Source organism: Notothenia rossii (assembly GCF_949606895.1).
Source record: "Notothenia rossii genome assembly, chromosome: 5".
Lineage (NCBI taxonomy): Eukaryota > Metazoa > Chordata > Actinopteri > Perciformes > Nototheniidae > Notothenia > Notothenia rossii.
In genome coordinates this window covers 14,570,356-14,597,546 of record NC_136903.1, presented here as the reverse complement: position 1 = coordinate 14,597,546, position 27,191 = coordinate 14,570,356, and the positions used below count along the sequence as shown (strand labels likewise).

Sequence of the window (27,191 nt, the reverse complement as noted above, 5' to 3'; positions counted from 1 at the left end):
GTTTACTGTTGATATTACTGTTTAATATTGCGTTAAGAATGTTTATAACAGAAGACACAATGAGTGTAATGAATGACAAACAAAAGATAAATACAAAACAAAATTAGAAGAATAACTGATTATTAATTATTATTATTGTATTAATACAGATATATATTAAGAAAATGTATTAAGCTGTATGGTTATTTTGTCATATTTTCCATCATAACGTACTCATCATTTAAAAAAAAATTGCAACAGGGGGGGTCACCGCCAGAGGATAATGCTATATGGGGGTCCTTGGCATGGCAAATATTGGGAACCCCTGAGCTAGGCTACACCTGACCTGAGGCAACAACATGAGCAACACAGCAAACACTGGCTGAGTCAGACCTTTATATATACAATAATATATATAATATATATAATAATGATATCGTCAAACTATGTGCAATATGTTCTTTATGTGCAATATATACTTTATATACATATGCATCTTTAATAACTGTAATATATACCGGGCTGCTAAATCCTAAGAACTGCTACAGGATTTGATTTGTTTTTGATCCGTATTTTTGAAAATTATGTAACTTTTTATCTTTTTTTAGCATATTGTTAAGTACTTTTTTTTAGCATATTGTTGTGTTGTTTGTTTATTATATTATAACTTAGTACTTTTTTAATCCATTTCAGATATGCAACACTGCTGTCTGTGGCTCTTTCCTGCTGTAACGCTGCAAATGTCCCCTCTGTGGGACTAATAAAGGTATTCTGATTCTGATTCTGATACCGTCTATGAGTCAGACCCAGACCAAAATAGACTGGGAAACACAGACCAAAGGCAGGTTTTTAAATATATGTCTGAAACCGACACATACAACTGAAAAAAATAATTTAATTCAATTATGCTTTTAGATAGACTGACCTACCTACCTTTTTTTACTCGTTTAAAACAGTTAGCTAATCATTTAGGAAACTAAATATGCTTGCAAAAGCAAAAGGCATGATTTAAAACGGATTCTTAATGTATGGATCGGTAAATAGTATACATGTTTTTCGGCTCAATCCATGAAACCTGTGTGTTACATTTGAAATGTTTAAATAATCACCGCCCTAAAAACAACTTCCGGTGACGTCACTCCAACCAGCCAATCGGAGCGCAGATATGGTTTCGGTGCAGATTTCAAATCCGTAGAGTGGACAAACCACAACCGAACCGTCTTCCGAGACTTCATAGTTAGGACCGCTTCTGCGTTAGGAAGACTGTTTTTCTATTTTTGTTTTGAGTCTGCGGTGGAAACATGAGAGTGAGGTTAGTAACGTAGACTTTTAATATAAATTGGTTCTAAATTGTTTACACTTAAATAATATTATTCAGTTAGCAAACTTATTTCCTGATTAGGCTGTCGAGATAAAGCTAGCTAGCTTTAGCTAAATTAACACAGTTTGTGTCACGCTGGGACGTAGTAGCCGTCCGTGTAAGCTGCAAAGACTAACTTTAAATGATGATTAAGTTGAATGCTATTCTAACGCTCCAGCTGGTAATATTTCACTTTACAGCTAGCTGAGCTAATGCTACAAGACAGCTTCGGAGAGCTAGCTAGCATACATCAATTTAGGCCAGCGGTATCTAACGTTAGCCCTCTGCTACTGACAGTCCGCTAACGTTACTTGATTTGATACTATTCTCTACCGCTAACGTTAATATTGTACTGGTTTGACTGGTAACCGGTGTTTTTAAACGTACCCGTCACACAGCTGCTTTTCTTTTCCAGTGAAGTCCACGCAGCAGAGTCTGTTGCTTATCTCAACAGAGCTCTGGTTAGGCTGAAGGATATTTGGGATGAAATCGGTATTCCAGAGGAACAGCGCGTACAGAGAACCAACGCTGTCCACAAGCACATTAAAGTGAGTCATCAGTTTAAATAAGATGTAAAGTCTGGACTTACGGACGGAGTTTACAAATGATTTGTTGTGTTACTCCTACAGGGGCTGTTGGACCTGATGATTACCGAGGAAGAGCAGCTAAAGAAGAGATTAATAAAAAACATTCAGGCATTTCTTGAAGAGCAAAACACGTTGTGCCGTCAACTTCAGCTGCCTTCCTTTGAGGTACAGTTTCGTTCAGGAATATATCTAGGTGTTTTCATATTACTGTCTGGAAAAAAAGTTTCTTAAATTCTTGGACTAACTTTCTGGATTCCTCAAGGAGGAAGAGGGCTGCTCCATGTTGCAGATTGAGAGGAATAGCCGTACACGTTTGGAGTTGATGATGGAGCAGAAGAAGCAAAGAATGGAAGAGCTAAAGGGCCTCCTAGGACAAGACCGTGAGCTGTGTGACATTATGTGCACTACCCCATTTGGCATTGACCAGGCCGCCATCCCATCACTGAAGCAACTTGAGGCATATCACATCTACCTGGATGACCTGACCAAAGAGAAGGTGTCACTGATGTTCTGCTCATTTTAAATACTCAAGGCCTTTTTCTTAACGGATGGAAGTAAACTTGTGTTATCTTTTTAGGAATGTCGTCATGATGAATTTGTGAGCCTCAAAAAGGAGATCTCCGTATGCATGGATGATCTGGAGCGGCATCCAGAGACCAGTTTTGAGATGGATGTGATGTCTGAGGACGAGGAGGCATTTTGTCTCTCAAAGGAAAACATTGCTGCCCTTAAAGTTCTCTTCAGTCAGGTGAATTTCTAACATTTGTGTCTTAATGTTTTTGAATTTGATTCTCTGGTCAGATTAAAAGAAGTCTAAAACAGACATCATGTATTATTTCATAGTATAATTGATTGTTTGATATGCTTCCTTCCAGTTACAAGAAAGCAAGGCTGAGAACGAGCTGCGCTGCTCATCTTTGCGCATAACCATCAAGGAGCTGTGGGAAAGACTTCAGATTCCCCAAGAGGAGAGGGAGCCCATCTCTGAGCATATGGTCCTGTCAAAGAAGAGCAACGTTGAGGCAGTAAGAAATCTGCATTATTTGAGCCCTTACATCAGGGGTCGGCAACAGGCGGTCCGGACGCCGACCTATACGGACCCGGACCTAAAATCCCCTATCAATATATCAATCAATATATTAATAGGGGATTTCTATTTTGACGAGGCGATTCTATTTTAACCGCTGCCGACAGGGGGCGAAAGAGACGAGTGAGCGATACAGGGAGAGAAAAGCAAAAGAAGAGACAAGAGAGCGGCAGATAGAAGCGGAGAGGAAAGTGAGTGAAGAGAATAATTAGCGATACAGGGAGAGAAGTGGAGAGGAGAGTGAACAGGTGTGTTAGCGGCAGACAGGGAGAGACAAATAATTACACATGGCGCTCTCCAAGAAGAGGAAAGTGGACAGTGAGAGCAGAGCTTTTAACCTTGAGTGGACTCATTCATGTTCATCCAGCCCACTGGGAGCACAGAACCAGTGTGTCTCATTTGTTCAGAGACCGTTGCGCTCATTAAAAGTGCCAAAACGCCACTATGAGACAAAACACAAAGTGTTTACCAAACATTCCCTCTCAAGTCAGAACTGAGTTCACAAAAAAAAAGCAGTCTCAGAGCCCAATATGATCAGTCGAAAAACTAAAACTAAATATCGTTTCAGGGCAGGCTAACCAATGAGCACCTGCATGTGTATAAGAGAATGGCTCTGACACCATTTCAGCCCAGATTTAAACTCCTAGCAGGAAAAGCTCCAGCTCAATTCTCGCACTGAATTAAAACAAAGTGAGTGAGGGACTGCAATATAAGAGGGAAAGAAAGAGAAACTTTAAAACTGTTCAATTGTTATGATGTGTAAAGACTGATATTGTTCTATAATCGTCTGAAACTTTTAAGTCATGATGTGAAACGGTTAACAAAGAAAAAGGGAAACTCAAGCTGCTGCTACACTTTATCTTATTTATCTAAAATTAAGCACTTTTAAGATGCACACATTTTTAAAATCTATTTTATTTATTTTCTCTATTTTATTTTTAAATGCAGCCCAAGAGGAACATTACACCTATCCACAGCATGTTAGTTCAATGTTAATTGACAATATATATTGTTTTTTTTAAATTGCCAATCAAATAAAGAAAGTACAGTCAGTTGTTGATTACATGCAGACGTTGATAAAGCTACAGGCTACTTCAATATATATCACACTAATTCATAAAGCAACTTAGACATTTTGATGTTCCGGACCTTTGATGGGGAGATTTTCTCTAACTGGACCTCGTTGAATTTTAGTTGAATACCCCTGCCTTACATTAATGAGTTCAGACAATGCATTGGTGTTTTGTTTCAACAAACTCATACATTAACAATGTGTCTTTCCAGCTCCAAGCTGAGCTCCAGCGTCTGGAGGTGCTGAAAATGCAGAGCATGAAATCTTTTATTGTGGCCATCAGAGGGGAGATCGCCCTTCTCTGGGAGAAATGCTTCTACAGCCAAGAACAGCAGCAAGCCTTTTTTTCATATCATGACGGTAAATATCTGCTGTTTTCTAACAAGGCCCGTACACCTAATGTATACGCTGTTGATCGTCACAAAGGAAATGTGGGTCTAAGTGCACGTTCTCTCTACCCAGATGACTTCGCAGAAGACATCCTCCTCCTGCACGAGGCAGAGGTCAGCACGCTGAAGAAGTATTACCAGGACCACCAAGAACTCTTTGAGGGAGTCATGAAATGGCAGGAGAACTGGACCCTGTACTTGGAACTTGACGTGAGTACTGTCTTTGAATATATATATATATATATACAGCATTTAAAACAGACTTTTCTAGGTGGTTACATTTAAGGATGTGTGTGCTTCTCTCCATCTCAGAAAAAGGCCAACGACCCTGCAAGATTCAACAACAGAGGTGGGAACCTTCTGAAAGAAGAGAAGCAGAGGGCTGACCTGCAGAAGAGCTTGCCTAAGGTTAGGAAGTGTTTCATTGTATACTTTGCTCAGTAATTATAGAGCAGGATTAGTAATTAACTGTTTTAAACTAGTCAAAAAGCTGTTGGTAGGGATTCAAAACAACATTGGATAAACTAGCAATAAAACAAATGAGCTCAAGCTTACCACATGTTTGGAGGCGTGTGGTGCAGTGGGTTGTGCGTTGGTGTTGGGATCAGGGGGTCACAGGTTCAAACCCCACTGCAGTCCGCATGTCGTTGTGTCCCTGGGCAAGACACTTCCCCCCAAATTGCTCCTGTGGGGATTGCCTACAGTACTGAGTATGTAAGTCGCGTTGGATAAAAGCGTCTAACAAGTGACATGTGATGTTAGAGTGAAAACAGCTGAGGGGTTGTTGGTGCATTACTGATTCTCGTCAGCAGGTGGGGGTACTGAAACAATCAGGGTTCCTAGCAGTATGGAAGTCATTTAGTAGTAGAGGCCGCAAAGTCACGCCCATCTACTTCCGACCCATGGGACCTTATTTCGGAAAAATTATGTATTGAAGTCAACGGGGAGAGAGAGATTATCTTTCGATTCCGTTTGAATTGTGCCACGAATTACACATATGATGTTTGTCAATTTAAAAAAAATGTCAAGTAACACTTTTTTTTTTTGTGAAACCGCTCAATGAACTACCTCTCCCGTCTCGCACCACACACCAAGACGGCTGTCATGTTGGCACATTTCACTTCTTTCTTTCAGAATGAGGCGAAAAGTATTAAAAGAGGTGAAAATCACTACTCTGGGCATGTTGAGAGCTGTACATACACACAAGAGGAGTTAGTCGGTCCCGTATGAGCCAGCATGCGGGACTGGGATTCTGGGATTTGTAGTCTTTCTAGTCGCATATTTTTCATAGTCTTATATTTCAACAGTTTTATGAAAAACTGTGACTTTTTTTGACATGGAAATTCTTTTTTAAGATTGACAAACATCATATGTGTAATTTGTGGCACAATTCAAACGGGATCGAAAGATACGTTTTCTCTCCCCATTGACTTCAATACATACTTTTCCGAAATAAGGTCCCATGGGCCGGAAGTAGATGGGCGGGACTTCGCCTATCTATAGAAAATGAGAATATGGAAACATATTTGCATTGACAGACTATTGGCTCTATGGTTTTCTTTTAAATATAAATAAAAAATGATAGATTCCACAAGCAAACTGTTTTTCATTAAGTTTGGGGAATTAAGCAAAGCCAACATTACAACCCACAAAAAGGGGCCAAGGGAAGTGTGATTATCAAAAGTGAGGAACATATATAGTAGAGGTAGAATGAACCAACTGCAAAAGTAAACATAACATGTCAACAAGGTCAAATGTTTGTTTCAGCTGGAAAAGAGTCTTAAAGCCCAGATTGATGCTTGGGAGCAGGAGCACGAAAAGGAGTTCCTGGTCAATGGACAGAAATTCCTTGAGTACGTGCAGCAGCAGTGGGATCACCACCACGCTGAAAAGGAGAGGGAGAAACTGGAGAGGGTGTGTTTTAACTTTGATTTAAAAGACTAAATCAAGTCTTACATTTCTTTGTCAAAGGGATTTTATATGACTACGGTATATTCTTCTTTTTGTTTAAATTAGCAAATGAAGAAAGTCAAACAGATACAGGAAGACATGTTATATGGAACTACAACGAAAACACCATCCAAAAGACCGATGGGAGGGACTTTCACGCCTGGAAAAGTGAGAAAGGTAAGATGGTGCTGCAATTTTATTTTGATTGATTTCATCAACTGACTATACCTCAGTGACTGAATAGATTTGAAGGTTCACCCGGCCTTTTTCCTTCTGTCTTTTAGCTCAATGGCATCTCCACCTTGTCCACTCCTAACAGCTTCCTCAGCGGAACCACGTTCCAATCGTCCGTCTCCAAACCCCCTCTGTCATCCAGCAAGGTGAGCCCCCTGTCTCTGACCCCTCTCTGACCACATTTACCATACATTTGAGAGCCTGTTGGATTTTGGATTAATTAGCAGGCTGCAATATTGTCTCTGTTTTCTCTTACCTGCATATGTATGTGGGGGACTAAACGACTACGGTAACGGGTCCCAAGGTGGGTAGAGCGACATACGCAACGCTCCGGGGGTCCAACGGCTCCGTGTGTAAGCCCTATATGATCATTTTCTGATAACGATGAAATAGTCCGCCTCCCTCTCCCCACGTCTCCTGCTGCTGCTGGGCTGTCAGAAGAGTTGGAGAAAAAGAGAGGCAGTCACCGTTTATTAAATATTCTTATATTATTGAACAGAGTCGTTATCAATTTGTTTTAAAGCTCAATAAATAACAAAGAAGACCTCTGACCGGCACTTTTCTAATTTTGTACGGAAGATTTAAACTTTAACGGACATGTTGACCCGCGGAACATTTTTTTTTTTTACGGAAACTGCCGCACGGTCCCCTCGTTCCTTGGAAGAGGCGGAGAGGTGGGTCTTTTTCATCTGCTGGTGGACTACCTGAGAGATACAGCAGGAGAACACGCCGTCCACCGCGGAGAATAAACAGAAGGGCAACCATGGCAACCATGCTCCGGGGTCTTCTTCGCTGCTTTTGGTGTATTTCGGGCGGCAGCAGCGCCACTTACAGGCCTGACATATGTACTACATCATTTCCAGCATTTCCAGCGGTCTAGTGTGAACGGACACGTTAATGAATCGAATGCGTGTGAACGGAAGCCTTTTTTGCGCGTCCTCGTGGGGCCGGGGTCTAAGCCAAACTATATCCGGTCACAGAGATCTGCTATTTTAAAGTAAAGTCAACACATATTGACCATAAATATAGTCTATATTAAGAACGAGAAAAGTCTTAACATATATATCCTTTTTTGTAAACATATGACAAATGTGTGAGGGTGATGACGTCAGAGCATCGTCCTATGTGCCAGGGCTTAGCCCCGGACAGCCCCAGCCCAATTTAACCCCTGGGTATTTGTGAGGGAGCTCCTATATGGCATTACCCCGCTGAAGCTCACCAAAGTTTAACATATTTCATAGTTCAAAGTTTTGTCAATTGTTTTGTTTATTGGTCAAATACTTGTTTCTAATGGTTTTGGAGGAGTTTTACTGGAATGAAAGAGCACAGAGTCTACAGAAGCAAAAAAGCAGCATACTGCATTAAACCTAACCTTCACAGAGAGGTTGAAGTTCATGTGGAAAGGAGGCTTCAGTAGTCTGTCTGCACTCTGTTTAGTTTTGCTATCTCACAATCAATATAGTAAATGTGAGGTAAAGTGTGTTGCCAATGTAACCGGTTAGAACTCAAAGTTGCGATGAGGTCTTAAAATGTATGGAAGGGTCTTAAAAAAGGTCTTGAAAGGTATTAAATTTGATTTCAGGATTCCTGCATATACCCTGAGTACACATGTTCTGTTTCACCTCTGTATGGTCATATAGTTTGGTCAAATGCAGGGATGTGCACAGACATTTGGAGGGGCTATTGCTCTAAACTGGAAAAAGCCCCCCTCCCCCCCTGAAAAAAAACTTAAGACCTTTTGAAAATTGTAACTTGTTTTTAATGTAAAAGAAACCAAACGATTATTACATCAGATCAATTGAACAGTAATTCACATCTCATAACAAAATAAGCTAAGGCGACTACTTTCATTCGGTGACTTGATTTAAAAAATTTAAACCAGGGAAATTCTTTGTTTTGCGGCCCATATCATTAAAATATCTAATGTTAGTAACTATTAAAGACAAAATGGGGACAATTCTGTTCTAATGTAGTTTGACCAGACCATTGTAACTGCTGTGCAGTCCAGACATAGGCTACTGATAAAATAGGGCCTCTAACTTAAATAAACTCACTAATCAATGAAACCAGTTCAATACGCATTATTCTTAGTCTTATCATTGTTTATGAGCGCAGTAACGGTAAGGTATCTAATGACTTATTTATTTAGTATTCCACAACTTAATAACAGAGATGGTCAAACTAAAGTGGTAGAGACATGGCAGAAATCCTACAATGAAGCGGGACATTGAACTGTTCACCCGTGAGAGGGCGATCAAGAAAAGAGTGCGAGCGGCCCCATTGAGGGAGTTCACAGATGAAAAGACACAGAAAGACAGAAGCACAAAAACAAGAAGTACGCTATATGTATGTGTTTTTTGTAAATAACCGACGGTATCAAGAGGAAATAAAGTTTGTCCCTTAACTGCCATGAGACAACTCAAAATCAAGTTTCCAAAATCCGACACTGAGGTGGTCTTACCGCACCGGCAGATGACAGCGGTCACAAAGTGTGTTTCCCGCAGCGAGATGCTACAATACTAATTGTGGGCTTATCATGTTGATTCGGCCACAACAGAAAAAAGAAAAACAAACTCTTGCTCTCTCCAGAGGGGCAGGTTAGCTAAACATGACCCATTAGCCCGTACCTGTGCACGTCCCTGGTCAAATGAAAGGGTTGGTGAGAAAGCACATTTTGATTGAAGCTTCTCTTGTTGCAGTTATCCGTCCTGCGAACCCCTAGAGCTGCAAAGACTCCCCGGAGTGCACTAGACCGAAACAAGGAGAACATCTCTCATCTTCGAAACACTCCAGGAAGCACAGCAAGGTCTCAGGATACTCAAGAAAACACCATCATTGCTGGCTCCTATTCCGACTTTACGGTATATACACTACTACATCGATTTAGTGAATCCATTAACCCAAAACTCCACTCAAGTACTCTAGTGAAGGAAATGACTGCATTACCCTAGATCTATGGCTACATTCCATTTGAACTAGGGCTGCACGATATTGGAAAAAAACTGACATTGCGATATTTTCTTCCCCTGCGATATATATTGCCATATGAAAAAATAGAGGAATTGAAGAAAAGACAGTTGGTTTTTTTTTGTCCGCAAACCATCCTTTCTTGAACTTTAATGCTATACAATTGGTACTTTTTAAACAATATTTAACCGGATGAAGGATTTTAGTCACTGACTTCTGGATCTTAAGTTATCAGAGCAACAGGCTGAGCTAGCTCGGTTATCCTGCTGTAATCTGATCAAGAATGATTGTGATTGGTGGTTTGCTGTGCATGCAAAGCCTGCATGTCACTCAAGTACCCCTGACATGAGAGCCGCGCAAGTTTTCCTTTTTGTAGCAAGCAGCAAAATAATTGTAACAAAGTGTTTGAGTTAATTTGCCTGCTTAATATCGCACGTCCTAAAAATCTAAAATCATCATCTAAAAGGCAATCACATCTTAAGACTGCATAATGTTTGGAAACTGATATAGACAATCCGTACACATACACATTGTAGTATATTTTCATTATTTTCAAATCATTACAAGATTGTGAGCAAATAAATCTCCTTCGCTGTAAATCCTTAAAACAGTTCCTGACATCCCGTAGGCTCAGTCATTTGTAGCCGAGGCAACAATTACATTTTCCAACATATTTCTTGAAATCTAATTGTTTTCCAAAGTGAATGCATACAGAACATACGTTTTTATATTACTCTATATAATAAGCATTTATATTCCCATGTCACAACAATGAATGCACAGACAGACATTTCAACTCCTTCCATATTAAAAAAAAAACATACTTAAAATGTTTCCTTTTTCTTTCAGAGAGACCTCTCGAAGGCTTCTAGCTCGAACATAAAGTTGAACTCGACAGTCAGCCATCAGTGAGGATTCTCTGCAGATCACCTCTTTACGGCAGTTGGGTGTCATTTTTGTAAAGAGGACAGGAGGGAACCTTAATGTAAACTTCTTACCAAACATGTACATATTTCACTCTGTTACTGTCATTTCCCTCTGCTTTATGTATTGTTGTTTCCAGCTCGTGGTATTTGTACGAGGGCTTTTTATCTAACTTTTTTTTTCTTTCAGGAGTTACAGCCTTTTTTTAAAGAAACGCTGTAAACTATATCTAGGACACTACTTTATGTTAGTACGTTGCAGCTAGCTATTGAACCCTGACTTTATTTCTCCAGCTGGGATGATGGCTAAATCTTCAGTGTTCTTTTTTTAATCAACCTGTAAATAAACCTTTCGGATACCACTTATGATCTTTTTAATGTACATTCATGTTTTCATACATACCGGTGTGGTTGAATTGCACAGGTTGTCAGAATGAGTCTGTTGAAGGATCTGTTGTGTATTATTCTTTGGGACTACATCAATAAATATTATAGTACATTTCTTAATAATTAATATTACATGCAAACTAGAAATAAGGGGGGGGATGTTTTGTTTAAGTCAAGCGTGTCATGAGTTCCTCCAGAGCCCTCTCGCGGTGATTTTCATGAACAAGCAGCACTTCTTTGATTGCACTTTGCTGGAAGCCCATCTCATTAAACTGAGTCAGAAGGCTCAGGAACTCTGCAGCCTGAAAAGTCAATTATTACAGTTAATACTTATTAAGGGTTTGCTATTTTTGTTTTGCAATCTTTTTGGTTTGTGAGCACTGCTGAGTGGGAATCACCTTGCTCTCACAGTTCTGAAACATCTCCAAGGCCTCCTCCACCTGAGCCTCATCGTAACCCAGAGCACACAGACGCTCACTGGCCACCAGGTATTTTAGGAGCTGTGGATTACGGAACAGATATTTATAAATCAGAAATCCTTCAAATGTCCCACAGCGGGGAACTTTACAGCTCCAGCAGCGAAGGGGGACATTTACAGCGTCACAACAGTACGGGTTTATTGCTGATAAAAGGCAACAATAAAGAGGTAAACCCAGTAATAATGTAAATTCACATCCGTGGTATAACATGGTACTATAAAAGAAACAAAACATAAAGGTATTGATAAAGGTAGTCTGTTATAAACAATCATTTCTAAATAATGAATGTGTGTATTGCAAATGGCATTGATTATTACATGAGTGTAGCAGCAGGTGATAACAAAAGAGTGTATTGCACATAGGGTTGGTTAATAGGCTGAAATGCTAGGTCTTGTCAAAGTGCAAAAAGCACGAGGACACATCTCTATATAATGTTAAAACGTCAACAAGGTTTTTAATTGAATATGTTTACCTACTGATACTTGACAGGTCACAAACAAGCTGTTGCCAGGTCGTGCGCCCACACATTAGTCTAAAGATCTGCCAAACCAAAATGAACACGCGTTCTAAGGAGGAGTTTTATTTGTAACATTATGAAGTCTTTGAAGGCAACTATAAAGTATTTTATTCATGCATTATCAGGGTTGGTTAAAAGCACAAAGACTATATGGAACACGCAGTGGTGTCTACCTTCTCTGGGCTGTGGTAGCCTGTCCTCTGAAGAGCCAGGATGGCGGTGTGTAACGGGAAGCCCCTCTCCGTGATGGTTCCCAGGAGCTCCCTCTCCTCCTGACTCAGCGCTGACAACAGCTCTGCTGCGGAGTCAAAGAAAACCCCCCGGGAGCCTCCGGTCCTCTGGGCCTGGTGACAAGGGAGGAATAGATACAAATATTGGGTTATAAGGAAGAAGAAAGGAAATGATGAATAGTTTTCTCATAGACTGGGACAGAAAAACCACAACCTGTCTGCAGTTTTTGACAACGGGCCCAGCAGAGGAGGGTCTTGGCTGCCTGGGGGTGATTGGAGCAGGTAGGGTGGTCTGGGACTGGGAGTGTTTTCTGCCCAGTGAGCGCTGCCTCTTCTTGCTGCTCTTCTGGGAAGAGGAAGGACCAGGCTGTTTGTCTTTGACTCTCGAGAGGGGCACTTTGGGTGCAGCGCTCCGGGGCCGCTCTCTGCTCATTATGGAGAAACGGGGGGGGTCTTCAGCGGAGGAGGCTTCATTAACCTCGTGGTACCAATCTTCCTCCTCAGAGTCAGAGATGAGGAACCTGACGGTGCGCTGGTGCCAGCGGGGGTCTGCAGAGTTCAGGCTGTGGCTTCGGGGTCGAGGGACCCACATCTCACGGCTCCTGCGATTGGCCCTGTGGCTCTCCTGAGGGCCGCTGAACATCAGCCGGTAGGGGGGGCAGGAGGGGGTCTCAGAGACTGGCTGCTGCCCGCTTAAGATCCATTTCTCCAGGTTGAATTTATACTGGAGGTAAATAAATAAAAAGAAGATCTTCAGCAACACACAGCAGTCTTAGTAACAGGTGTTACCGATAACATTCACATTGTCTCAGTAATTAAAACCCGGACCCTGAAAATGACACAGGTAATGGAATTCATCTATTATTTATTTACTTCCAAGCTTTTTCCTTTTTTACCAGCATTGTGTCTTACTTCAAAAACACTTATACAACATCAATAATAAGTTTAAGAGAAGATGCATGAATTAGAAAGTCATATTGTGGTTGTATGCCTCTGCCATCAAGCTCAGCCTCGGCATTGAATTGACCCAGGTAAAACTTGAAATCTTAAATATGTTGTTTCATCGGATGAGACCTCAGTGTCTCGCAGTATCCGAGCGCAGTCTGGCAGAGCGATGTCTGGAGCCGTCACCTCCTCCTGCAGCAGCGGGCTCAGCAGAGTCTGAAACGGGACGTCCTCCAGAGTGCTCATTGTCCCAACAAACAACCTTCACCAGAGAAACAGAAAGAGCTTCTGAGTTTTAACTTTTCAAACCAGAGCTTCTGTGAGCTTGTTTTCATTCTTACCTTTGTCAGCTCTTCTCTGTGAGGTCCGCACTCAGCCATCTGAAGAGTTGGTGGTGAGGAAACACAAAGACATTATCGTACGTGATAAGCCTCATCACTAAGCCTCTGACATCATGTGAGGAGTTGTTTACAAATGCACAGGTACAAATACAGATTATGGAGAATTTAACCATGTATACAAATAATGATATGCAAGACTAACATAAAAATGATTAAACAATAGTACAAATTTAAATATTATTTTTACTAGTAATATATTCATAATATTATACAGTAGCCTATTATGGTTAATCACAATTTTCATGTTTATATGAAGACACATTTTCGTATGACTTTTTAATTTGAATCTCAATTTCCCCTCGAAGGGGATTAGAGAGTGCTGACGATAATATCCAGAGATTAGCCGATTACATAAAGCTGACAGCGTGGCAGGGTGGAACAACAAGTGATGTAACAATTCATATTTAATGGAAAATGTAATCATATGATTTGCAGTAAAACCGTGAAAAATAGCAGTGATGAGATGTTCTTGTTTTCATGGACACTTTTTATAAATGTGCCAAAGCTACATTATATATATGTTGAAAATCAAATATAAGAAAAAATACGTTTATCAAGATCATTTCGTGTGTGGAAGAATGTTGCACTGACTTTGATAATGAAATCATTGTAGAGCATGATGTGGTTTGCAGAAGTAAAAATGGGAAGCACAATTGAAAAGTATTGTACAGAGATTTACATTTTATTTATATATTTTAAACAATCACAATAAATGTTGGATTCACAAACTTGGGTCGGGGGTGGGGGGGTACAGGTTCTGTAACAGACCTCTGAAAACAGGAAAAGCAGTTTTAAACTTAAAAGAAAACTTAAAAGCAAAGGGAGAACAGGTCTAGTTTAATCTCATGTTATAGCACAGACAGCGTTTTAAAGAGTACAGCAGCGTGGTTCAGATCTGTCACAGAGCAACGAGGCTTGATTACAGACGGGTGCACCGAGATACTTTAGTAACAGGATATTACATCACTAACGGAGAGGTGAGTTTCCAACACTGGGGTACGCACAAAGAAATAAAAATACTTGTGCTGTTCTGAGCGGGGACAGAGCCAACTGGAAGAGATCATCCTTCTGATTATAATGCTTGGGTAGACCATTTTCAAATGTGATTTTGTCAGGTACTGGAGGCTATCTGTTCATCTACCTGCTGATCCTGCAGAGTCCTGTGGGGAGGAGGTGTGTGAGCAAATCGATAAATTCTCTAAAGACTGGGCTAGAAGAGGAAGCAAAACACTGAAAAATAACCATTCTTGCTGCTTTAAAAAAGGTCACCATAATTATTATTTTTATTATTAACCTATTTGTTTAGTTTGCTGGTGCATTACACTTCAAAATGTGTTCATCTATTTAAAGTTCAAGGCTTACAAACTGCTTACAAATGCTACGTCAGCAGCACTTACAGCCCAGTTTTACTGTGAACACCATTATTACAATGGTGGTAAAGAAGAAAACATCAACATATTGATGTGCTCGTGGAATTCTGCCCTTTAGATTTAAGGCATTACTTGACTTGGTAACATCACGTCTACACTTTTTCAGTTCCACTTTTTTTTTTTCAAGTGTACAGTATGAGCCCATCCTTTCCATTTGCTTCCCTTGCCTTTACAGTCCGTCACCAAAAAAAAGAAAAGACAAATAAACTAGCTACAGATCCTTTCATGAATAAAATTGCATTATCTTTATATAGATACAAATTTGAACAAATCCCCAGAGATTGAAATATTTTATAAAGGCCCACCCTGCGAGTGCACCGCTAGAGAATTAACGTTTCTGAAGCACGGGACCAAAGGACTCGTCGTGAAAACACCAGCCTTCAATACTTCTACTACAGTGTCCACAGTTTGTTTGTCGGGGGTGTCCAAAGGTTCATCGTGATCTAATGGTTTCAGAGACTGTCTTTAGGTGAAATGAGAGACATGTGGTTCAGTTGTTAGCAGCGTCCGCCTGCCGAGGCCAGTTCTCCTCCTCGACGCCCGAGTCGTATTCCTCCTCTGTAGACTCTTTGGCTGGAGCTCTGAAATTCAAATGGAGACTCAAGTTCAGGTTTCACACCGCAAAACAAATGTCTACATACTAGAGATGAGAAGACGAGAGGATGAGTACAGGTTCACAAGTAAGTGATTGGTCCGCCTTACTCTTGTGTCATTAGAGCAGGGGTGTCAAACTCAATTTCATCTCGGGCCACATTAGCAGCACTCAAAGGGCCAGTTTTATATACAAGACTATATAAATATATCATATATATATAAAATAATGCATTATATTACATTATTGCCTCGGCATTGGATTATTATCACATAGGATAATAACTTAAAATTAACTACGTCTGAAAGCAGAACTTTAGGGAAAATAATTGCAAGTCTCTTCAGTGAGAATGTCACAAAGTTATGTAAAAAGAAAAGCCAAATTCTGGAAAAAAAGTAAAAAAGTAAATTTTGAAAAAAATATCAGATTCTGAGAAAAAAGGAAAATTCTAAGAAAAAATGAATATTTTGAAGAAAGAAAACGTGAAATTCTGAGAAAAAAGTCAAATGAGAGATGCATTGTGGGACATCAGAATCAGAAACAGGTTTATTGTATGGGCAACGTGCTTCTGTAAAGTGGCATGTAACCGTATAATAAACATATTTTATTCTTTGCAAGCTCTTGTGGGGCCACATCAAATGAAGTCCCGGGCCTTGAGTTTGACACCCCTGCATTAGAGGCACCACCCAAAAAGACTCAAGGAGCTTGGATTGAGGAATCTGATCTCCAACATTACACACATGTGGATCTGTGAGCAGAGAAACACTGACCTGATATATCTGGGTTGTGATTTTCCCAGGACGATGTCTTCGTTCAGCTCAACAGCCATGATGTCAGAGTGTGGCACCTCAAACATGGGCTCGAGGAGGAGCATTTCCTATGAAGAGTGAGGATGTGTTCAATGAGTGTTACATCAACAGGACAAAAAGGACGATTCAAGTTTGAAACCTGTCATAGAGACACATACCATGATGGACCTGAGCCCACGAGCTCCGGTTTTCCTCTCCAGAGCCATCCGGGCTATGGCCATCAAGGCATCTGGGGTCACGTTGAGTTCACACTGAAAAAACAAACACTGCAGATTAATTTTAAAATTCTACATATACAAACATTCAGAGTTAAACAAATAGACCCCTGTGAGTTACATCCCTGCACTCTTTTTGATGCAGATCTGACACAAGAAAAGTGAGCTGCCTGTCAGCCACCAGTGAGAAGGAACTCTCAGTGAGAAGGAATCTACCAGGAATGTGTACTCGCAGGTTTTTAACTACATGACCCTGCTTTGTGTTGTGACACCAGCTCAGTGGAAACCCCCACTCAATGGCATCCTCACTAAGCAAATACAGTGGTCTCATTCAAATAAATGAGGCGGCTGTGTTTGCTTAACACAGTGCTGCTGCCTGTCTGAATACAGCTTTAAAAGAAAAGTCAAATAGATTACAAAATATATATAGATTGTTTTGGCGGGGTTAATCAGTGTTAGAAATATTGGACATTACTCCGGATAATCCACAGCAACTTGCAAATGTATCCCCATGCAGAAGGGAGCCTGTAGTTATGGACATAGGCTTGTGCTCACCCCTTCGCGGTCGCTTTGTTAAAACAAGCTTATTTAGTTTCATTACATTTTAAAGAAGGCAGACATTTCCACGGCTGATATCTCCAACACGAGACAACTCAAAGTTTAGGATTGACATTTCCTAAAAATGATGGGGTCTTATTGTCTCAACGCTCCCTTCAACACAGTACTGGAGCAGCCACTGTAAGGCAACCCTTACTTTGTCCATGCTGAACAGAGCCTGGTACTGGGGCACCACAGCGTTGCGTGGCTCCGTCAGGATTCGGACTAGCGTCTCTTGGTCCAGGCTGTGCAGAGGGACGACCACAGGAAGACGCCCCACAAACTCTGGGATCATCCCGAAATCGATCAGGTCTCTGGCCTCCACGACCTTCAGCAGCCGGTCCTTCTCCTCGATCTCCAGCAGGGTGTCCGTCTCTCCCCTGGTGTTGGCCTGGTCTGCGGCGGCCGCTGCACGGCGGCCCTGCCCCATGTTGGAGGGAGTTCCAAAACCCAAATACTGGGGAGTAATGAAACAAGAGGAACACGTTAAGAGTGAGCTATGTGAGCTGACTATCTGAGGACACAAATAAGTCATATTAAAAAACGTACCTTTTCATTCTTTCTTCTGCTGATGATTCTGTCGAGTCCGTTGAAAGCACCGGATGCCACAAACAGGATGTTCGTTGTGTCGACCTGCACCGTCTCTCCTCTCAGCTTCCTGGAGTTCTTCTCAGGAACATTGACGATGGTGCCCTCCAACAGTTTGAGCAACCCCTGACAGAGAGGAAAATAAAACAACCATCAATATTGAACAACAAAGCATCAGGATATTGAACAACAAAGCATCAGGATATTTAACAACAAAGTAACAGTAAATAAATCCAAAGGGCTGCCGTATTTATAAATCAAAACTGTGTTTATAAAGAAATGCGTTAAATGTCTTTTGAGTGCAATCGGGTTGAATACTTGAATACCTGCTGGACTCCCTCTCCTCCTACATCTCTCAGCTGATGGATTCCAGGCACACTGCCAATCTTATCCACCTCATCCAGAAACACAATACCTGCACATGAAACACAGCATTAGTTTCACATCGAGCCGCTGCATGACGACAGCCCCAGTCTTAACTCCACTGTCTGCAGACATTTAAACACTCTTAACGTCACATTAGTAATATCACATAACATGAGGCACTTTCAATCATGCTAAAAAGGTCCAAATGATCCAACCACTGCAAAGTAAAAGGAAGTCAATATCACTTTCATTTTTGACAAGGGTGACTCACAGCTGCGGGGAGAAACCCTTGTAAAAATGAAACTGATGTTTATTTTTGTTCATCCAAGTGTTTTGTTTTGATTCCTTCCTCTCCATGCCAGCACTGACGATCAGTTCAAGCCACTTATACAATACCCCTGTAAGGAATTGACATTGTGACATAAATATGCACAATGAAACAGTTTGGAGGAATAATGCAGTTACTGCTGTAGAAGTAAACATTATTTGAACAAGGGTTAAGTCTCCCAGAGTTTAGATTTAACAAGATTGTTATGGCATTGCTTTATAGACTTGAATCTGTAACAATTTAACATTTATAAGCTGTTAAAAGATCCGTGTATATATGAGAGAGTTGACGAGACTCTTTCGCCTTGTATAAACATCTGCACTGTTTTGGTTTTCTGCTAACTTTCTCTTTTTAACACGGCTAACAAAACCAACTGCACATCCCTTTAGATTTGAATATGGAGTACTGTGTGTGTGTGCCGATTCAGAATGCCCATATGACATGTGTCCTATCAGAGCAGATTTGTCCACCTTTGAATGCATGTTATTCTAAAGTCACCTTGCTGTGCTTTCTCCACTGAATAGTTGGCATCTTGCAGCAGTTTGGCAATAACTGACTCGATGTCCTCTCCCACGTATCCAGCTTGAGTTAGTGTGGTGCAATCGCATATGGCAAAAGGAACATCCAGACAACGTGCCAGGGTCTGCGCCAACAATGTCTTTCCTGGGGAAAAAAACACAAAACAAATATTAGTACAAACTATTTTTGAAACACACTTATGTTAAGAGGTACACTGAATATGAAAGTGTTTAAAACTGAATGATGAAGCATACCTTAGTGCTGCATTTACAGTATTAATTATAACAACAGTTCCTAAGAGCGGTGACTCTTTTCCAAAATAAAGCTTTTTGACAGCAGGGCATTCCCAATGCTTTTTAAATACACGGTGAAATCCATTAAATGTACTTTTTCATTCCACAAAATGAACCATACTTTGATAAAAAATGGACCAGATGTTTTACACAATAAGAATATGAAGATCTTCCGGCTGTCTGGTTTGGTTGGGGATTGTTATCAAACTGATATAAAACAATATCATGTAGGATATAGTGGACACTGACCTGAGCCAGTGGGACCTAGAAGTATGATGTTGCTCTTCTCCAGTTTGATGTCGGTGTGTGTGGAGTCCAGCACCTCCCCGCCTCTCTTCTCCTGAGGCGCCTGCTGGCTGGCCTGCTGCTGCATGGACGCCCCGAGAGCGTTTCCATGAGGACTGATGCCCGCAATCTGCAGCAGCTCTGCAACACAAAGCAAAGACACAGGGGTCAGCTGGGAGGATATGAGACATGACTGTAAAGACGCAGTCTTCGGTTTCAACTTCTGCACAATTTAAACAGGCCATCCATTTGAAGTAGGGATGCTCTGATCGCCAATTTTGGGGCCGATCGCTGGAATCAGTATCGGCCGATACCGATCGCCGATCCAATCGAGTGGGCTGGGCCTAGAGCTGTGCGATTATGGCAAAAATCATAATCACGATTATTTTGGTCAATAATTCATATCACGATTATTAAATACGATTATTCATTAACTTTGAAAACATCCATTTATTGAACTTTAAAACAAATAATAATTTCAACAGTATGTTTTTAAGTGCTGATTACCCTGAACCTATAATTCAACTGAATAACCAATACAAAAATAAATTATATATTTACATTTAAATAAATATCAAAATAATATATACCAATAAACAAGATCAACAAATATTTGGGAGCGCACTTCCACAAGATACTAAACATATATAAATATGATAAATACAAATAAATTAGATCAAATATGTTCACAACCTAGCAAAACAAAATAACTGTTTTTTTCGATTATGTTGTTTTCGTAATTGTGGCAGGCCAAAATCGTAGTTGTGATTATAATACGATTAATTGCACAGCCCTAGCCTTTGGGGATCTTCCATTTAAAGTGATGTTTAAAACTCATAAATATAAATATATTTATAACTAGTTTAGCTAGTTCCAGAGGTAGATAAAATAGCTACGTGTGTTAGGTCTAACTCTTAGTGTGTGTGTTGCTCCGCTCACCGGTCCGTCACAGCGGGCGGAGCTGCAGGATTTCTGCTTCACACACTTTGCATACCGCTATTTTATTGTCTTTTTCGGACACCTTAAAATACTGCCAGACCGGTGAAGCCATTTTGGCGAGCTTGTTTTGCCGCGCAGAGAAAAGTTTTATGTATTTTACGTCATGCGATCGGCATTTTTAGAGAGCACCGATCGATCGGTGGAGAGTGAATATCGGACGATATCGATCGGCGGTCGATCGGAGCATCCCTAATCTTAAGGATGTTTGTGTCAAACTGTGCATTGAAACATTGCCATGTGCAGTCTTAACATATACATGGCCTAGTCAGTGTGGAGTTACTAGGTGAGGAGAGCAGGGCTGGAAATAGAGAAGGTACAGATGTGAATGCAGGTCACCGGGTTACCTCATTGTCCGGTAAATCAGAGATTAACAGGCTTAAATCATTTTGCTTCAGTTCTGAAAATCATAGTTCAATCAGTCGTCACTACTCTGAAACTAGAGATGTTCCCAAAAAGTATATTAAGTGATTCATTTGCTGTAGTAATGTATAGCTTCTAATCTGATTCTTTATGTTTTGTATGTACAATAACTTTCCAAGAATTTCTACCCGAATTAAAATCTGACTGAAGAGTTACAAGTCTGTCCAATTTTGGCATTTGTGCAACTTGGAAAAAAAAAAAAAAAAAAAAAAATCATAGATTATGATGATTAGGTGGCTGTGATCTTTTTGGGTGGTGCCTCTAATGCAGGGGTGTCAAACTCAAGGCCCGGGACTTCGTTTGATGTGGCCCCACAAGAGCTTGCAAAGAATAAAATATGTTTATTATACGGTTACATGCCACTTTACAGAAGCACGTTGCCCATACAATAAACCTGTTTCTGATTCTGATGTCCCACAATGCATCTCTCATTTGACTCTCTCAGAATTTCACGTTTTTTTCCTTCAAAATATTCATTTTTTCTTAGAATTTCCCTTTTTTCTCAGAATCTGATATTTTTTTCAAAATTTCATTTTTCACTTTTTTTCCAGAATTTGGCTTTTCTTTTTACATAACTTTGTGACATTCTCACTGAAGAGACTTGCAATTATTTTCCCTAAAGTTCTGCTTTCAGACGTAGTTAATTTTAAGTTATTATCCTATGTGATAATAATCCAATGCCGAGGCAATAATGTAATATAATGCATTATTTTATATATATATGATATATTTATATAGTCTTATATATAAAACTGGCCCTTTGAGTGCAACCATGATGCTAATGTGGCCCGAGATGAAATTGAGTTTGACACCCCTGCTCTAATGACACAAGAGTAAGGCGGACCAATCACTTACTTGTGAACCTGTACTCATCCTCTCGTCTTCTCATCTCTAGCTCTACAGAGAGAGGGTGAAAGTACTCAAATCAATATTATCAATAATCATTACCATTAGGGCACTATGGTTATCAGCTAAATCCTTTATACAACCGGTGTCGTCAAATATTGAACGAATGCCAAAAAGATTACAATTCACAACAAGTTATAATTTAAAAGACACAGCTGCAATCTCTCTAATTAGTTCTTTGAATAGATTGATAGTGCTATAGATAATAAATAGCTCTTGAATATGTCTTAATCTGTAAAAAATGTAAGATATTTTCTGCTAAATGTAATTGCTTGAACAATTGCATTTTCTTTCTGTGAACACTGGCATGCCAACAAACAGTAACTTCTAACAATGGCTGGAGCCGTTTTGCACGGTTGCATCTCCTCTGTTTACTTTATCAGGAGATTTATAAAACAGCCTTGTTGGTGGTATAATGTTCAAATTTAGTTTTTAATTAGTGTTTTAAATATACTGTTGGATCGTCTCAGAAACATATTCAAAACCCAAATGGTAGAACCTAATCTGTCCTTTTTAATTACAGGTCCCTGCATTTGGCTCACTCTCTCCCCACTTCCTCTCTGACTGCGGTGAAGAATGGAATGAAAACAAAGATGGCGTCCAAAAGTAGGTCAAAGTTCAGGACTACATATTTGAGCAAAACAAATTTAGTCCAAGAAAAACAAGAGACAGAACCTTTTGTGAAAGTCACTTGAAAGGCAAATTCCCTTTTTCGATTGTATCTTGGGAGCTTTGAAGCTCAGACAAGAAATATGTTAGGGGTTTTCTAAAACTTTCATTTTCTTTTCTACACACTCCTGTGTTTACCAACTGTCAGACTACAATAATGGTCTTTTTTAAAGTTGGAAAAATAACAGATGATGTAGTGATGTACATATTAGAATATGTACATCACTATTCATTAATATGAATCTTCTTCATCAAACCAAACACATTGGAAATAGCATTATCTAATGCAAAGCTGGATGGGATTTAGACCTAAGAGCACAGAATAAAAGTAATACTGACCCCGGGGTGTGAGGGAAGGCTGTTTTTCCACCTCCACCTGCTGTCGACTCCCAGCAGGAATGTTGTTGTAGATACGCTTGTAGTGATTGTACACGGCCACGGCTAACACCTTTTTAGCATATGACTGACCAACAACAAACTTGTCGAGGTAAGCATATATCTGGAAAAATGAATTTATATTTCAATACAGTATCAAAACTAGAACAGACGGACTATTACGATGTGTTGTGCAACATGTCAATGGAAGTTTCACAAAATAACAATATTGTGTCTTCCTGCTTGGATTTCTCACCTTCTTAGGGGGAGGGGGCGGTTTCTGTGAAAATGCCAGTTTCACTGCCTCCGCAGCGGACTCAGGCTCTTTGTTTAGCCCCTTCTTAGAGTCCGTTTCAGACAGAACCACGAAAAAGTGATGGCATTTCTCACATTTGACAAATCGTGTTGATGCTACAAAAGAACAACACAAAACGTATTAAAAACTGAAACATTTCACACTGGTTGATTAAAAAACATTTGCAACATATAATATTTTCAAAGAAATGTGTTTTGCAGATCATTAAGCTGACTGTTTAGATTGAAGTAGTTTCCCTTCTTGCTGAAATGGATAAATGGCCTACGGGGGAAACTTGCTGATACATCTACATGATGCAACAGGTTAAATGTGAAAAACAAATAGCTGTTACATGTTGCTACAATGCACTTCAACCTGTCATCAGGCAGTTGATAATCAGAGGACTACACATTGCTGCACAATCTAACAATATAAACCACACTTTTAAGTTGAAGCAAGCAGCCGCTTATCCCATGGTTAATGTTGCAACCCAAGCGGAAAACAATGTTGTTGGATAACAATAAACCCAAACTCTCACTGCCCGTCCACACAGCAGCGTTAAAAAAATCTTGAACATCTTGGAGGTGGGCGTGTCTGAAAGCTTGGGGATTTTTTGCGAGCAACGCGACCAACAACCAATCACATGAATCTCCCGCCCCCGACATACAAAGCAAAGAACCCCAGGGATTTTATGCGAGCAATATATATATATAAACTCCCCAAAAAGGCAAAAACCTACTAGTTTCACCCACTGTCTCTGCCACCTCCCTCCATGCCTGGTTCCTCCGGTTTGTATCCCGGTAAATAGTTACTGGTCGTAAAGAATCGGGTGATTTGCTACCGTAATTTCTCGTTTGGAATATGAGGAAATGAACTGCGGTATGTCTCTCCCAGCTTACACGCGGTTTGATTGGCTAGCGCTTGTCAGATTTGCATAAACGGGATTTGATTGGCTGACGCTTCCACCTCAGCTTCAAAAGTTGAACATTGCTCAACTTTTGAATCCTGAAAATCCTGGAAATCTTCGCTTTGCTTCCCCACAATGCAGTTCAGCGAAGTGACGTCACCCCATTCAAAGTGAATGGGCAGAAGCGTTGGAAGATTTTTTTAACGCTGCTGTGTAGACGGGCCGTCAGTGTTTACTTGCAGGTTGTCTTCTTGACAAGTTGTTTCAGGAAATGACTTATGATGGATGTTTGTGGTGTACCACTGTTGTGCTGTTTGTTTATATTTATTTCAGTTCACCATCAAACTTTGTAACACAGAATTTTTTTTTTGAAATCCTGTTTAAAACATTTGTATATCTGACGAGGCACTATGCTGTACTTTTATCTCTGTTTATTCAGTCACTGCATCAACCATCTCCGACTGTATCCTACTCCTACCTGTCTTGGTAAATGCTTGTCTGATATTAAGAAGGTAACTCACACACAAAGGTCTCCACATGTGTGCAGGGGTCTCCACATTTAGGGCAGCGTAGCTGGCTTCCTCCCTTTCCTGAACCACCAGAGCCAGAGAGTCTTTTCCCCTCACTGACGCTTTTCTGTGTAGAAAGAGACTGTGTCAGCACATGTGTCATTGTATTACTAGTATCTGTTCCATGTATAACATTGTGTGTTAATACTCCCATGGAACAGAGCTACAAGTACATGTATCTTCCAAGAGCTTACCTTTCCACCATCACTTCCACTGTCCTTTGTTGTCCCATCTTTAGCGGCATAGCAGACCGCAGTCTCTGAGAACGACCTCACCCTGACCCGGGGAGGGAGGTGAGTTTCCCGAGACCCATGACGACTCAGAGAAAACAACTGGATGCGGGAGCAGGACAATCCTGTAAACACAACAGCAACATCCCTATTGATTTCCAATGCAAACATACGTTTTCTATTAAAGTTATTTTGTTTGCCTATACAAAACATATTACCATGCATAATAATAGGGCAACAAACTAAATTAAGAATATCTTTGTACTTTTATCGTGTTAATAGTCCTAAAGTGAGAAATTGAATTCAAATTAACAAATTAATAATTCCACTTATTTTATAACCAAACATTTAGAACAATTCCAGTTTCTCCAAGGACATTATAAATCTGAAAATGTAACTTTGAGCTCAGATGGTCTTTTCTCCTCATGTTGTTACACTTAATAATACATATGAATAATACATGTTTTGATTAAAAAATAAAGTTATCTGCAGATTAATTAATAATGAACATAGTTGTTAGTTATGGCCCTATGTGCACCACTGCAGGCAGTGAACATACCTCACAATACATTGGATAAGTCAAAAAAAAGCTACGTAATGTTATATGCTTATATATTTCAGCTGAACACACTGCATACTAACAGGATAGTCAGTTCATAGTCAGGGGAATAAAGTCCACAGTTTATACATGTGCTCTAGCTATTGTACATTATGTATCCGTTATGCAAGTGGGACAGTATCAAGTTGCTGTAACGATTTAGCTTAGCTATTGCGACATAACTATACATGTACTGATTACTGTTTTTTAATGTGTCAATACACCAGAAGGCCAATTACAGCTGTAGAACTTAATGAAAAGGATGGCTGATGTAAGAACTTCAGCTGCCCCACAGCTACACTCTAAGAAACTTTTCCACCTGCTGTTGACATATTACATGACGAACAGCGGTGTGGGTTATCTGCAGACCCACTTCACAAACTGTAGCACAATGTCATGCAGCTTTACTGTACAATGTGTCACTTTTCTTACCTCGGTGGGCTGTGTTAAGGAACAACCTGGCAGCCGAAGTGCATGGACAGGACATGACTCCTCTTTTGGCTAAAAATACTGAAAATAAACACAAAGTTAACACAGTGTAGTGAGAAAGAGACGCTGATTAGCCCTTAAAACATTTCATAACTTCAACGTCACTGTTAGCATTAGCAGGTCATTTGCTGCCGAATGTGGTTTGCCTGCTTATGACTGTAAAACATAATCTTTTTTTTAAGTGTAACTATTGGTTGGGCTTTTACGACCTCCTGATATCTACCCGTAGCAGGACATGCCCAAACAAACAATGTAGCTAGCTGCTTTCTATAAATACACGTTAGCTACTTAAGCTAGGCCCAAGCCTGCACTACCTGCTGAAACCCCCCTGTTTGGACAGACAGTCAACACACTGCGCAGTGAATAATCTGACTGACTTTACCCTGAAACAAGCTAGTTGTCAGGACTGTTGTTAGTTAAATACCTAGATATATTCTGACATTACTCCAGCTAAAGGTGAAAGCAACATATAACTAGCTTGTTTTACTCACAGGGCACGATGAAACCAGTCCCCTTCGGAAAACAAAAACAAATGTGCAAAGTCACCTCAGCGTTTGTCCTTTGTTTTTGTGTTGTTGTTGTTGTGTCGTAGTAATGTCACAGTATCGCATTAAAATGCTAAGCTTTTGCTCCTCTAGGCCGCAGTTTCCCAGGTGGGACACGACCCAAAGTGATGTAACGCTGTTATGAACTAGGTTACGCGGCTAGCTGATGGCTAACCTTCTCTCCAGGGGTACAGCAGCTAGCAGGAGTTATTTAACCGATGTTAGTGATGAAAGCAATATGGCGGCTGTATTCGTGTCTATGCAGTTCATACCCATCCAGATCTGTGCAGATCTAGCGCTTCATAAGAGGCGTTAACAGGGATGAACCTGGTGCATTCAATGATCCTCGTAATGTGATTCGAGTGTTGCCTTTGGGTGACACTCGTAAATGTGTAATACTGTGTTGAATTGAGTTTTAAAGCTGCAAACTACAATTCAATGCCATGAGAGATCTGTGCACTTTGACTCCACTACATTTATTTCAAATATTTAGTTATTTTCTAGGTTTGGATTAAATATGTGAAATATAAACAACACTTAAAAAAGACTGTGGCTACCTGCAGCTACCCTGTAGTATATAAAGTATTTAAAACTAGCTGCACCTTTATTAACTCTGATAACTGTAACAAATTAATGCATCAGTAATAATTATAATCAAAA

General features: G+C 40.2%; 3 protein-coding genes across 6 annotated transcripts; 1 reads left to right on the top strand and 2 right to left on the bottom strand.

The window, feature by feature from the left end:
* Positions 1-1,141: 1,141 nt before the first annotated feature.
* LOC307041674 (protein regulator of cytokinesis 1-like) lies at positions 1,142-10,910 on the top strand. 2 transcript variants are annotated; one of them, XM_079685142.1, is made up of 14 exons: positions 1,142-1,291; positions 1,755-1,887; positions 1,969-2,091; positions 2,189-2,422; positions 2,504-2,674; positions 2,802-2,951; positions 4,298-4,445; positions 4,548-4,684; positions 4,787-4,882; positions 6,242-6,388; positions 6,491-6,601; positions 6,709-6,804; positions 9,358-9,519; positions 10,475-10,910. In XM_079685142.1, the coding sequence occupies exons 1-14, from the start codon at positions 1,281-1,283 to the stop codon at positions 10,535-10,537; spliced, it is 1,782 nt and encodes a 593-aa protein (XP_079541268.1). In that variant the 5' UTR covers positions 1,142-1,280; the 3' UTR covers positions 10,538-10,910. The 2 variants fall into 2 exon arrangements, with proteins under 2 accessions (XP_079541268.1, XP_079541269.1); XM_079685143.1 differs by lacking the exon at positions 9,358-9,519.
* On the bottom strand, positions 10,594-13,510 carry LOC307041675 (uncharacterized protein). The gene is made up of 6 exons (XM_079685144.1): positions 13,448-13,510; positions 13,236-13,368; positions 12,376-12,885; positions 12,105-12,275; positions 11,334-11,435; positions 10,594-11,237 (listed from the first exon to the last, which is right to left on the bottom strand). Exons 2-6 carry the CDS (start codon positions 13,350-13,352, stop codon positions 11,103-11,105), a joined length of 1,035 nt encoding a protein of 344 aa, XP_079541270.1. The 5' UTR covers positions 13,353-13,368; positions 13,448-13,510; the 3' UTR covers positions 10,594-11,102.
* Positions 13,511-14,168: 658 nt separating this feature from the next.
* Positions 14,169-26,762, bottom strand: clpxb (caseinolytic mitochondrial matrix peptidase chaperone subunit Xb). Of its 3 annotated transcripts, none has more exons than XM_079685140.1 (15): positions 26,533-26,762; positions 25,930-26,007; positions 24,864-25,024; positions 24,622-24,736; positions 23,155-23,309; positions 22,863-23,022; positions 21,804-21,845; positions 19,494-19,670; positions 18,931-19,095; positions 18,065-18,153; positions 17,700-17,864; positions 17,308-17,607; positions 16,497-16,589; positions 16,300-16,406; positions 14,169-15,518 (listed from the first exon to the last, which is right to left on the bottom strand). In XM_079685140.1, exons 2-15 carry the CDS (start codon positions 25,982-25,984, stop codon positions 15,428-15,430), a joined length of 1,875 nt encoding a protein of 624 aa, XP_079541266.1. In that variant the 5' UTR covers positions 25,985-26,007; positions 26,533-26,762; the 3' UTR covers positions 14,169-15,427. The 3 variants fall into 3 exon arrangements, with proteins under 3 accessions (XP_079541266.1, XP_079541265.1, XP_079541267.1); XM_079685139.1 differs by having other exon boundaries at positions 26,478-26,761; XM_079685141.1 differs by lacking the exon at positions 21,804-21,845 and having other exon boundaries at positions 26,478-26,758.
* Between the last annotated feature and the right edge of the window lie 429 nt (positions 26,763-27,191).

Excerpts from the sequence above, each read along its gene's own strand:
- LOC307041674 (XM_079685142.1), top strand. Across the intron at positions 4,883-6,241 it reads TGCAGAAGAGCTTGCCTAAG|CTGGAAAAGAGTCTTAAAGC; the intron begins GTTAGGAAGTGT and ends TGTTTGTTTCAG. Across the intron at positions 6,602-6,708 it reads CGCCTGGAAAAGTGAGAAAG|CTCAATGGCATCTCCACCTT; the intron begins GTAAGATGGTGC and ends TCTGTCTTTTAG.
- clpxb (XM_079685140.1), bottom strand. The coding sequence starts at position 25,984 with ATGTCCTGTCCATGCACTTCGGCTGCCAGGTTGTTCCTTAACACAGCC. Across the intron at positions 21,846-22,862 it reads GCCTTCCCTCACACCCCGGG|AGCTAGAGATGAGAAGACGA; the intron begins GTCAGTATTACT and ends CTCTCTCTGTAG. Across the intron at positions 17,865-18,064 it reads GAGGAGAGGGAGTCCAGCAG|GGGTTGCTCAAACTGTTGGA; the intron begins GTATTCAAGTAT and ends CCTCTCTGTCAG.
- LOC307041675 (XM_079685144.1), bottom strand. The coding sequence starts at position 13,352 with ATGAGCACTCTGGAGGACGTCCCGTTTCAGACTCTGCTGAGCCCGCTG. Across the intron at positions 11,436-12,104 it reads GCTACCACAGCCCAGAGAAG|CTCCTAAAATACCTGGTGGC; the intron begins GTAGACACCACT and ends CGTAATCCACAG. Across the intron at positions 11,238-11,333 it reads TTCAGAACTGTGAGAGCAAG|GCTGCAGAGTTCCTGAGCCT; the intron begins GTGATTCCCACT and ends TTGACTTTTCAG.